The sequence below is a fragment of the Apteryx mantelli genome, chromosome 2 (genome assembly GCF_036417845.1).
Source record: "Apteryx mantelli isolate bAptMan1 chromosome 2, bAptMan1.hap1, whole genome shotgun sequence".
NCBI lineage: Eukaryota > Metazoa > Chordata > Aves > Apterygiformes > Apterygidae > Apteryx > Apteryx mantelli.
In genome coordinates this window covers 31,365,787-31,379,261 of record NC_089979.1, presented here as the reverse complement: position 1 = coordinate 31,379,261, position 13,475 = coordinate 31,365,787, and the positions used below count along the sequence as shown (strand labels likewise).

At 38.4% G+C, this 13,475-nt stretch overlaps 1 protein-coding gene across 2 annotated transcripts in view; it reads right to left on the bottom strand.

Moving 5' to 3' along the window:
* DTNA (dystrobrevin alpha) overlaps window positions 1–13,475 on the bottom strand; it is a 92,135-nt gene that overhangs the window by 57,772 nt on the left and 20,888 nt on the right. For both annotated transcript variants that reach the window (XM_013954712.2, XM_067292318.1), the window contains exons 3-4: window positions 8,719–8,932; window positions 1,323–1,408 (exon numbers count right to left, since the gene is read on the bottom strand). In XM_013954712.2, coding sequence (XP_013810166.1) covers window positions 1,323–1,408; window positions 8,719–8,932 — 300 coding nt within the window. The remainder of the gene's footprint in view (window positions 1–1,322; window positions 1,409–8,718; window positions 8,933–13,475) is intronic.

The window sequence follows — 13,475 nt, the reverse complement described above, 5'->3', positions numbered from 1 at the left end:
TTTTTAAGTGAAGTCTAATGCATGAGGCAATAATTTAATTTAAATTTTAAATAATTTAATTTAATAATTTAATAATTTAAAATAATTTAATCAGACAAGGGGGATCTGATTTGACAAGATATGCAACATCAACTTTTTGCCTATTGCCAGTTTACCACATCTAAATCTTGCCAGTGAGTTCAAAAACTTATTTATTGTTCTGGACACCCAAGAAACTGAAGATCTTTGAAATGCATTATTTGACCCATTAGCCTTTTTTGTTTTTTTGTTCACTTATAAAAATACCCCAAAGTTTTATTACTTCAGAGATGCGTGTTTCTCCTTTCTCAGCCTTCACTTTTCACCTTATTTAAAAGGTTCCTAAACTCGGCAGGGGATCACAGACAAAGGGACATTTATCATTTTTCAAGCTGTGATGGCAACAGCTTCCTTTCCATGAACCTGCAACGGCTGTTCTAAGGGCAGGACCCTGGAACCACTAACAGAAAATCAGCATCATACTCCAGTCTTCCACTGGACAGACCCTGCTCCTTATTCTTAAATTGTCCTAGGGAACAAACTGTGTTCATTTACAGCCATTCTGTATTTGAATAGCTATCTAGAAATAATATACTAAAAAAGGGCACCAAACCTGGAAGCCTAAATTAGCATCTGGGAATCTCTACTTGTCAACTCTAATCAACAACAGTTTGTAAACTTAATTTCCTCTGGCTGTGGTAGAAGGCTCAGAGGAAGCTGAAGGTTGACATTAATCCTTTGGTCAAAAAGTCTGGAAAACGGTGTTCTGGACCTGAGCTAGAGACATCATAGCACTAAACAGAAAAATGCTGCTCCAACTAGACTTTGTCTTGGCCATTTGGGAACTAGGAACAGATCCTGTGAAAGGAGAAGCCATTCTGCAAAATACATGGAATTAATTTGTGCCTTAGGGAAAGAAATATAAATAGTACATAATAATACTGTACTTTTAAGTGTGAAATGAGAGAGATATTATTAAAAAAAGTTTGAAGAAATTGCTAAATGATGCTTCACGATGTTGAACATTTGAGGTATCTGACTGTATCATGAATCACCCCAAAGAAAAAAATCAAATTTTCACTAATCAGAACTAGAATATATGTGACTGGTCTTCAGAACTATAAAGTCTGTTATGAAGCTCAGTCAAACAATTAGCTGGACTTACTTGGAGGTGTAGCTAGCTCAGATCCCAAACCCAGCTATGAAACTATAACTTACTCTATTTCCCTGTTTTCCTACCTGTACTGTTATCTCTCCAAGTACAACAATGATTAGCAGGTAAATATGCCCCCCAGAAGACTTACATCTTAATTTGTCCATGATCTTTCCTCCACAAAGAGTCGCCAAGGCCATTTTGACAGCAAAAACAGAAATTTTACCATGTCCTTCCCTGTTCAACAGTAGAAAGTAGTCATATTTTGTAATAAAGACAGCATTCCATTTAAAGTGTACATCACTGACATGACATATTGTAATGCACACTATATGTGGATTCACATATGAAGATATAAGACCTTTAAAATCAAAGTTTGTTTTGTGGGAACATACAGCACATCAGCACATTGCGCTGTGAAGATTTCAGACCAGATGTATTGATGTATATGAATCTCAGTATTAAACTCCTTAACTCATTATGCATTGAGATGATTAGTATTCCTGCTGTTTGTGCTATAGCAGCACTGAAAGGCACCTGTCACAATCATGGCCTCCCTATCCTAAGTGCATTGTGTATCTTCTGTTCCTAGAAGATTGCAAATGAGTGCAAAAATCAACACTCTGGGGAAAAAAATGAAAAAAGCAGAAGAGGATCACATGATTGCACAAGCTGGCTATTGTACCCCTTAATAAGTCCCAACAGTTGCCTTTTAAATGATACACGACTTCAATGAACTTTAGCAAGAATTTTTTTGAAAACTGGGCAATGAACCTGCATCCAGAATAAGCAAAGGGTGTTTGCTGTGACATGCAGAAGAGTCTTGTCCCCAGTTTAGTCAAACTGTGGCTATGCCTGGCCCTCTTCTGGCTTGCATGTCTGCTATTTTCAACTGACAATGAATAATGTTATTAAACCTTTCAACCTAAAATGAATAACATTATTAAACCTCAAATACACACAAGAGTATGCCATAGAGGCAAAAAGTTATACATTTTCTGTGACCTTCAGGCTCTATTCTATTAGGGGACATTATATTTATAAGGGATTTCCTATTAAAATAGATATAATTATCTCTTGCATAAGATTCTCTAACTGCACCGGCAACAGCAATATATGGAAATTTAGCTGTCCATCAATATTTATGAAATTACTCTGTTGCTTGTCACTCAGAATTTTAACGAAAAATATTGCATCTGATCAGGACAAAAAGATAACTGATTCTGGAAAGACACAGAGCCTTTGACTGTATCTCTCTGCTTACCCCAAACCAGACTAACACAGTAGCATATGTAGTAGACATGAATGGTATATTCATTTGGTTATATTAAAGCATGCTACATGCTTCACTGCTATATTCACTGTAAGTCACTCAGACTTTACAAAATGAGTCAGTTCCCTAAGCTTGGCTAGCTAATAGTGTTTACAGTTCAGTGAATTGGATTTAGTTCCAGCTCAGCGTAATACATGATTCTAAATATTCATTCTAAATATTTTTATATGCATTTAAAATTCTGCTGTTTGTCAGAATATCAACTAGAGATGCAGACAGAAAGAAATAAACTCACTGCTTCAGTATTTAAGAAATAAATCTTTACTATGTTCTTCAATGCCGGGCTTGGTGCACATTTTCTTTTTCATTACGTTGTGTTGTCTTTGACTGACATCATAAGACTAAAATCACAATATAAATACCTCAGAATCTATTTCAATCTCTTGTATTTCCATTCTTCATTGGCTAGATTCTCATTTGTGCAAACTGGCACTTAGTAATGCTGTAGCTATGGCTGAGAATTTGGCCCTTTTGTGTTCTTTTTGTGCATGATACCCTTTAGATCTTTGGGAATTTTTCTGCACTCAGTGTATATCATGAGGTTTTTACTGGCTTTTAAAAGAGTTATTAGAGTTCAGAAAAATAAATGCTCAGTGGAAGCAACTGCATTATTAAGAAGCAATGAAAGAACTAGATGAAGAATTTAAGCCCATGTGGAAGTGCTTCAGATTTAGATATTTATCCCAGTAGGTTTAGTTACATTTACTAACAGGATTATATTCTTGAATGGCAGACACATCAACTCACCTTCAGCTTTCCACCCCAGAGCCATTGTTTTTTCCCACATTCAAACAAGTTGCGGAACAAAGGAATAGAAATAGTGAAGATTTCATTTATCTCTTCAATCTCTCAGTTTGAGTTGATTAGTTTTGACACTGTACTTGGTATCAGTCATTTGTATTCATAAAACCATCACTAAAGCCAGTATAAATTCAATTGGTCTCCTGAAATATATGTGTATGCATGTGTGTGTGCATACATATACCCACATGCATGTATAAATATATATGACTGATGAATAGGCAGGATACTGAGGCCTAAGACTTTCCAATATCGCTTGGATCCAGAAATGCCCTAAGCTACTGCTAAGCTCTACAGATCTCCTTGATGGGCAGTACTCGGGCTGCTTTACTGAAGTGCTGCTGCATAAAAGCAGATGCAGATGCTGTGGCTGACAGCAGCATGCAGTTTTCTATTGAACTCAGTGCTCCCTGAGTGAGGCTTTAGGCTGGCTAATGCAAAGAGATATAAATTTCACTTGTGGAAATAGGAGAGGACAGAAAGTATTTTGGTTTTATATAACACCTCTCATACTGATCTTGAAGTTGATACGTACTTAGCAACAACATGGGACAGAGTACTTAGAAAAGGGAATGGTGGCTGGGCCACTAAGGTTATCTCCTGCTGCTTGGGACAAAAAGAAAGAAAGGGCAAAAAATAATACATGATTTCAGACATTAGAGCAGAGCAGACAGTTTCCTCTTTAAGTGTATGCCTATGGAGATAGACAGCCTCTCTCCAGAGCAAGGAAGCCCTATAGATTGCCTGATAGAATCCATAGACCAGCTAAGGCTAAGTCTAAATTTAGGGCTTGAATATGTAGCCTTTTAGTTCAGCAATAAGAGTGGTACCGAATGACACTGGCACTTGTAAAGATTTCTAGCAATTCTCATACTGAGACAGCTGTAAGGGAAAACCTGGTGGGGAAAGCTATAAAGAGATATCATCATATCTGTACAAGTAGCTAACATGTCCCATTAAATGGGCACTGAGAAAATACAACTTTTCTCATTAACTAGGCATGAAGTATAAAGTTTTCCCTGGTGCTCCCCCAGCTCTTTAAGTTATGTTATCTTTTCCAAAAGTAACAGAATTTCTTTGGTTACTTGTGGGACTCCTACCACCCACCTAAATTACGGCAAGGAACTCTGAATTGTCAGAGGCTATAAATAAAAAATCCCATTTTTACAAACATGTTTTGGTAAGGAAATTATTGGAATCAAGCAGAACTCTTTCATTTAGCAGAGTGAAATGTGTAAAAACAAATCTCTGAAATGCACTTTTTGCAGGACTTCTTTCTTAGAGGCCAGCTGGACTGTATCACTTCCAATGAGCAGCAAAGATGGAGAAGAGAGGGAATTAAACGTTCCACAGCTCCAAATAGGCAGACAAACAAGAAGTCACTTCTAAGACAGGTACTGAACATCTTTACACTTTGACTTCAGTATGATTCTAATGCACATTTGATTAAAAAATGGCATGAATATTTCATCTTTTCTTTGTAGAAGTCAAGTCCTGGCATTTAGATTTTGTGAGTTTCATAGTCCAGAGCTCACAGCTCCATTTTTAACACAAGTATGTCAAGCGACAGGGAAAATTAGCTGTTATCTCCTTGTCAGTTAAACTTTGTGGCAAGAGTAGTGGTACTGCGATAGTGAGTGAGATGATCTAGCACAGAATATTTACAGTCTGTTTAAAACAAGCCTTTTGAGGACCTGCTTCACTAGATGAGGCTGATACTCCACCTAGTCAACTAGCTAGGCTTTGACAAAGGCCTGGGCTGAAATTTTCAGAGGTTTGTACTTGCCATCTTGCTATATGTAATTGTGTGAAGGAAGTATGCTGTAATCTCACAACCCCAGTTAATAATCTTACTCCTTGGAGTGAAAGCTATTGCCCACATGTGCAGCTAAACATGTAAATTAGGCACGTTTTTGTCCAGCTTCTTGAAAGCCCAACCTTCTCACTCTGTTCACTGTTTGTTTTTTTCTATTAGGCTCTTCTGCTGTGTGACAGAAATTTCCATATACTAACAGCAAATTAACGGGAATGGCATTTCTGTTCATGAATTTTATATTATTAACTTTCAGTTTTATAAGGTTGCATTTTGGTTTAGCATGAAGGCTAGAGTGGAGCACCACACCCAAAGTCACGTGATACCTCCCCATTTCTTCCTCTCTTCAGGGCTGAGCAGCAGGGAGATATAGTTATCTGAAGGTCTAAGGAATCCCCAACGCCTTGAAAAAATCTGGGTTTCCTAAAGTTGGGATGAATTTTCAGGACAGTGAGCAGGCTGGCCCATATGCCATGGCATTGCACTGTGATTCCTCTAAGTTTTAGTAGCCAGGTGCTAGCTCTTGAGAAGATAACTGTATTTCAGGCCTAGGGAAATACTCCTTGCCAGAGAGCAGAGAAACCTTCCAGGTTTTCAGTGGGCTATAAATGGAAGAAGGAAGAAGCTCTGTTTAAAGCTTGGAGGATCTTCAGCCTATTACTAGCAGACAGATTGCCAGCACAGGACACTCAGGGCAGTATCTATTAACAAGAGCTACAAAAATGAGAGGGTGGTAGGCCGATTAGAGTTTAAATCACATATTAACTTCACCCTTGTAGTCCTTTCATATAAGAAAGTCTAAGTCCAAAAAACACTTCTCCACTCTGTGTCTGTTACCCCCTTTGTATTTCAAATGGGACATAAAAAACAACAATCTTTTGGGGAACTGCCTGTGGTACAGCAGAAGCAGGCATCACTGCATAGCCACAAATGTGAAAAAAAGTCTGTGATCACTTAGAACAGCCTTCTCATTTATACTGAAGAGCTATTATGCTGGTTTGGCCTTAGAAAACCGTTTTTAATTTTTCATGATTTTGAGTTTTTTGTTGTTGTTGTTGTCTGGTTGAATTTATAAAATCAAATGTGATCATCTTAACATTCATTAATAAACAGAAAAAATAATTCTTCAGTAACATCCTGGAAGCCTTGGATAGCATGTTTTGAGAAGTCAACCATTTGCTGAAAACACAAAGTTAAGAAACAGGAGAGATAACAGGATTATTTTAGGAGTGAATATTGTGATTTTAGTGCGTACAAAGTAACCCCCTTTTTTTTTTTCATCAGAGTTCTCATCTTTCAAAAGAGTGCAGGCAACTTAGTTTAACTGCCCAGTTTCTCTAAATGGGGAAGCGAAAATGAGAAAAAAACTTCAGCCTCTCTCTTCCATGCCTGTTTTCCCCTATATGCAATATTTGCTTCTCTGTGAGCTTGGGAATACAAGAAAAGACCTTGCTCATTCCTCTACTGACTTGTAGCCTTCAGCAGAGAAGGACCTTTCTTTTCTACTGCAGGGAGCAGCAGGAAAGTAGCCACACAGGAAGCAGAGATGTCAGATCTGTTTAGATCCAAGACAGCTCTCACATTATCCCCTCTAGCATGTAGGAGCAATCCTGCTCAGATAGTGGGAAATCTGGACCATCAGTGGTCTGGGCTGCATGCTAAACAAACACCTGACCCAAAACATAGATTATCTGGATCATACTAATGATGGGACTCAGATACTGTTTGAAAATCAGACACTGATATGTCTGTATTTGTGATAGGTGGCCAACATCCCATTATAATCAAGAGATATCTAGTTGATACCAATCTCCACGAAGCCAAGGGAGCAGACAAGCTCTGTTGATAAGCTGAATCGCTCCCTGGGCTCAACAGACTATACCGAGTAAGTTTTCTTTGACTATAAAGAGAATATAGACACATAGCTCACACATAGACATGTGAACTTAGATTTCTTAGACTGGACCTGAATCTCAACCCAGTTGAATCTCAACTCAACCAATATGATGCATTTAAAACAGTGATAAACATCCTGTTCCTATCACGGATAGGATACCAAAGCTGAAGGCCTCTTCTTGGGGCTCCTTAGGGTGTCTCTGTCCTTCTAGGAAAGGCATGCTGTGCACCCAGCTCAGAGGCAGCGAGTCAGACGGAGGAGCTGCTCGGAGAACTGAGCGAGAGTTACGTTCTCCTCACCCCCAGCAGTTTCTGACGAGGGCCCAGAAATAGGTCACAAAATGCAGAGCATTTGATGTTTTCAGGGAAAGCAAAACCTTCCCCTTTTAAGTATATTCACTATTTCAGCACAGAGGAGTAAAATCTTTTTCTCCCTTTTGCTGTAAGTAGCCTTGGCGTCTAGCTGACATTTTTACCCCTGGTACAGTGAGCTACAATGCAAGCCTGTTATCACAAATCTTGCCACTGTGGTCCTAGGTCTTTCCCTGTGCCTCTCCGTCAGGAAGCAGTTTGCTTGCAGCATGTACCAATGCATGTGTCTAGCCATTTTCCTTGTCCTTTAGTGTTCTTGTCACAGCCACAACTGTATAAATTAAAATGCCTGTTCCTTGTTTTACTGCCCTTGAGGTGATAAAAAATATTCCTGAAGGCTACAGTTTCACAAGTGACTGACTTCTTTTTTTTTCCCCTCTGAGGGGCTGGAGGGGAGGCTGCAGGCAGGCACAGGGTGCCTCTGCAGCCCTCTCATGTGGAACCACTACCTTTTTGCTCGGCTGTTGCCATGGCGACTAAGCCGGCCCGGTTGATCTCTCTCTGAAAGGTGCACAATACCAAGCAAGAAGTCCATCAAACGAGGGGACAGGAAAGAGAGAAGGGGAGAAGGGAAGGATCTTTATTTTAATGCTTCATGGCCAATGTTTTCAGCTGGTGAATTTTCAAAATATAGGCCATAAAAAGGCAATAGGTAATTTGCATCTTTCAGACTTAACCATTGTTCTCAATTATCTGGTTTTGCAGATTTCAAATATAGGCTGATGTCTATGTATTCAGTAACACTAATATGTATACATGGTATCCTTGAAAGGTAAGTAGGTCACTCTATCTTAAACTCATCCTTTTTGTAATACAGGTACCATGCAGTAATATACAACATGAATTTCACTGCCAACTCCAGATCTTTACCCTGTTTCTGCCATGGACTTGAAACTATGCTGCACTGGTAAGAGCCAGAAAAAAATTGCTTACAGCTGCAAGAATTTGAAGGAAAGTAAGTTGTCTCAAAATATTGAGTTATTAACCCATGTCACTGCTACAGAACCATTGCAGTGGTGTCAGCCACTGGTATGTCAATTAGTAACAACGCAGATTAGAAGTGGAAGTAAATTTGTTTCTGTAGATAACTGTTCTTCAATAACACCTGGAACAAGTCTGAGTAACTAGATGAAAACAGAGTTGTTCTGACTTTGGCTCAACAGAAGTGAAAATAGAGGTTCTTAATTTTAGTTTCTGTCTCTAGTTAGAACTATTCACATGTTCATTATTTGGGTCAGAAATTTTAGCTTGTTCAACTGTTTTTCAAAGATATTTCCAGAGCTAGTAAAATCCTTTCACCAGTCAGGAAAGGAAGGAAGCACAGAAACTTACGGATCAAAGGCTGCTAGCAAAAAGTTGAGCAGTAAGCTGATAGACTGCTCCACATTGATCTGGTGGGTAGTTGGCATCCGTTTGTTGAGCTGGTAGAAAATAGTTGAAATCACAGCTTCGAGGCGAGCCACATTCAGTTCTATGTTGGGATCCAGGTTGTTAAGGGCATTTTCTCGCAACGCTTCTATCACATTCCAAATGTCCACCAGGTGCACTAGGGTACAGCACACAAAGAGTCATCAGCGACACACACTCCCAAAAACAACTGAGAAAAAAAGTCATCTCATCCTACAATCCTGTGGACTGTGCTTGAGAAATACTTAAATGAACAAAAGTATTTTCCATCACTGAGATTTAAACTCAGAGAGAGGTGGGGAAAAGAGCAAAGAAAACTCAAATCTGTTAATAAGCAACCAATGTACTGATATTCTGAGTTGTAATAAGTACAGCTTCAGTTCAGGAAACCATTCTTCATTGTATAAAGCAGTCAAGTAAAAATCTATAACCTACTGAAATCAGTGGAAGGTAAGCACATGCTAATTGTTTTTCTGAACTCTATGAATATCCATTCAGAAATTATTCTTAGGTATTAATTTGCATAGCAGATGGATTTTTCAGAAGATCCTAGGAATACTAAGTGCTTAATAAAAAGCCATGGGAATTTCTGAAAATTCTTTTCAGCTATTTGTACCAAAAGCAAAATATTTGACAGAAAAAGAATTGTAATTGAGTCAGGGCAGACAAGCTACATTTAAAAAAAGAACACGTGATGAAGCAATCCTAAAGTCATATTTTGGTCTTCTAAATACAATTACCAAGTGATTTGTTAAATCTCTTTCTCTGATAAAGTCCTAGCCTAAGCTAAATTTCATAGGGGCTGTTTTTGCCTGAGAGGACAGCTTAAAGGACAATCTCTGCTCATCTCTCATATTGTAACCAAACAGAAATCCTATTTGCATAGCATTGTTATTTTGACAATATGATCAACTTGCTACAGATTTTCATTTCTAGAAGTGGTGGACCATGCCAAACATTAAAAAAACTACACTCATTCAAAATTTGGATTTAGTTCAAACCAGAACTCAAAGAATCATCTCTTTTATCTTGAGTATTACCTACTTTCCTACTGAACTGCCAATAAGAAACAAATCATGAGGTTCAAGGTGTAAATTCTCTTTTTTACAGGAGAAAGTGCTGTATAGTTCTTTTACTTAGCATGGTGCTATGTCTTATGACATATCAAGCATCACCTGAATCTTGGAGGAGATGCATTTTATTGTGGACAGAGAAATTTAATTCTAATAATTATCATTATATTTTCACTTGCTTAGTTTGCAGGCAGTGTCTTGAAGGCTGCAATGTGGCATGGTGGTCTTGTGGCAGACAAATGTAAGCTGACACTAGCTAGATAAATGAAACTAGATATATCATCTTTTTAGATATATCATCTTTTTACTTAGTCTACAATTTTTCTTTATGATTGCATTATTTTATGTCTACCTTAGGAAAAAAAAAAATCTCTAATGCCCTGCTACTGCATGTGTAGGCTGCAGTGCCCATGCAGGAAGATACAGATTGCAGGTGAGTGGCAGCAGCAGCAGCAGCAACTGCTTTTGGCATTAGACATGGCATTTTTCTACTTCTTACTATTCATTAGCAAGTAATTGGGAAAAACTGCAAGATACAATTCCATGGTGATACCTAATTGTTTTTTGGCCTTTGTATTAAAAGGAAACTTTTACACGTGACCTTGTATGATGTCAGGAGGATGTCTTAGAGTGTTCTCCTGAATTAAGCCAGTCAGGTGGAGCACACAACCTCTGAATTCTTCCTTTCTTTCAGTCTAGAGGAAGAGCATCTTCCCAGTAAAAATTCTGGCATAGACCTCAGATGCTTTTAATGAGTCATTCCCATTCCCATTCAACTAAATGCTTTTCACTGTTGAGTTGTCTCTAACGTAATCTGGGTAAATGGGATATGAACAGTCCCAGAGAAGACAGCCTGCCCATAATAACTGACTCTTTTTGAGAAAGTTTCCCCCCATGGCCAGTAAATAAGCTCAAGGGAAAGATTAGGTAGGGAAGAAGAGAAGTCACCAGAAACCAGATCATTGTGTGGTCCTGGAGAAAAGAATTAATGACTGTTTCCTACTCAGGACCACCAGGGGAAGGCAATCAAGCAAGAAATACGGAGCTATATGCCAAAGATGCAGCAACAGGCCTGGAATATGTGCACATATTTTGTGGTCTTATTAAGAGGGGAAGTGTAGGCAGAAAGCAGAAGGCTAAGCATGATGTTTCAGTCAAGTTCTAGCTGTCACTGGCTCCGAGGATGGTCTTTCTGGTAATTCAGACTAAGCAGATCAAGGAGCAGGTGCTTCCACCAGCAGTTTCACCAGGCTGGTTTCTGGGTGTTAGGGTGTGCGTGCAGATGGTCAAATGTGACCTGTAGCTACACTCAAAAGATAACAACATGAGAAATCACAAGGCATTACAGATAGCAAAAAGGAAGAAATATATATGCAGATGGCTAACCTTGACTTGAGGCTACACTAAAAAGATAGCAACCTTAGAAACAGCATCAATGGGGGAACTAGCTTAATGGAATTGCTAACCAAGGCAGAAATTACCAGGGCAAGAATATCACAAATACCAAATAAGGAAGTAAAATCAGCAAAATTGAGTCCAATGGGAAAAGAATAAACAGGGACAGGCTGTTTATTTGGGAGTGGATGAGGGTGGTGGAGAGGAAGAACATGGGAGGGAAAAAGGGAATATAAAGGATAACAACTCATCATCAGGTCTGTTTGGGGGTAGGGGGTACCTCACAAACAGCTCTGAACCTGATCAGCACAGATGAACAAAAGAGTAAGGCTGTTGTTCTTACCATATGTTTGTTTGATTTCCTCCTGCAGTCAGGAGGAATGGCAAAGGTTTCCCTAGCATTAACAAGGGAACATCCAAGGAGAATGAACCAGACATCTGGACTCCCTAACTGTGACAATGTCACACAGCAATTTCACTTTAATAACAATACCCTAGTAGTAAAAAACACCTGAATAACAGAGCATGGAGGAAAATGCCTGGCATAAGGTGTAAAGCTGAAGCGGGGCTTGGCGTCTTTATTCTTCACATGATCCAGTACTGATTTTAAGTGGCTGTCTGATTTTCATGGGTTTCTTCTCTTCCCACTAATATTGTATTTTACAGAAAACAGTCATATTCAGAGTTAGTTTTGATCCTGTTCCTTGGAAGGGAGATATCCAGAGACTAGCAGAGGTGGCTAATAATATCAGTACACTAACACATTTCAGGGGAAAAAAATATTGGCTGTAGTGTTAACTTTAACCTGAAAGCCTCACAGGCTATTCCAGTATTCACTGGTATGCCACAAAGATAAGGCACAAGCCTAAGAAAATTACTTATTGGAAATTATATTGCAGTGACAGTCCCCCACCCACTGTAAAACATCAGTCTTGAGGAACTGCTGTGCATTTGTACTATAAATAATTTTACTTGGACTTTTTTTTCAGAAACACTTTGGTTCCACTTGAAGCTGAATAAACAACAATTCTACTGCACAATTTTCTTTCACATTTTACTCATGAATTTCAAACCTCTTTACAGAGGCTGGAAGGTAATACTTTATGCATGCAGAAAATGAAAGATGGACAAAACCCAGGTTTTTAAAGATGCTCTGCTAATTTTGAATATATTTAAATGACTAGCTCAAAATCACAAGGACAGTTTGTTATACTGTTGTATATAGAACTCAAGTCTCTGGGCTTTATTTAAGTCAGTTGTCATGGACAAGAATTAACCTCACCTAAACTTGAATGTCAAAAATTAGGTATCTAGTTTCACCTGGTGCTCAAGGCTCCTTCTAACATCAATGAAAGAAAAGGGCATCTTCCAGCAGCTGTTTGGACAGGTGGGATGAACAGTTCCTCAAAAGTACCACTATTATTTTTTTGACCACAGAGAAAGCCTAAAGCAACAAGTTTACGTGAGATATATAACCTCAGTTCTAGTAAAATTAACCAAGATGAATCCCACTCCATGTTCTTTAAACATTAAGAAAAGCTGTCTTTTCTGTTTTGACTGTTACATGGCCTAGAATAATTTAGGTTTTATGTGAAATATGAATAATAAATATTTTAATCTGTAAGAAGAACTATCAGATCATGTCAAAGTCGCAGCCTCTTGTCCTGAATACCTTGGCCTTGTGCAGATTGCAATTAGATGTAGTGCCCTAGTGACCACTCAGAATCCTATTTTTTTTGACATTTACTTACATAATAAGTAGACTCTTACATACTGCATCATGTTGCAAAGTCAACCTACCAACACTGGGAAAAGGCAGAGGAAAACATGGGCCCCTGCAAACTCTACTCTATTCATTTGTACTATTAGGAATTCACACCAGTTTTAATCTACAGCTAACAAAATATCTGTAGCCTTGTGCTTTTTTTAATGTAATTACGGAACACCAACTCTGCAAACTTTGCACAAGCTTACATTCTTTTTAATTACACTCATTTTAATTTCCATCTTCTCTGCTACCCATTTTCTACAGTATCTGCTATGGTAATTTATTTATTTATCCACTCTTGAGATTATCTTAATTTCACTGCAGATGGCATTTCTTCTTACTTTGTTTGCCCCTGCGATACAATAAAACCTGAATCTAATTTCTATGATGGTTACAAGAAATGTTTGCAGTACAACTAGCTTACAGATGCAAGAAAACTTTCTTCC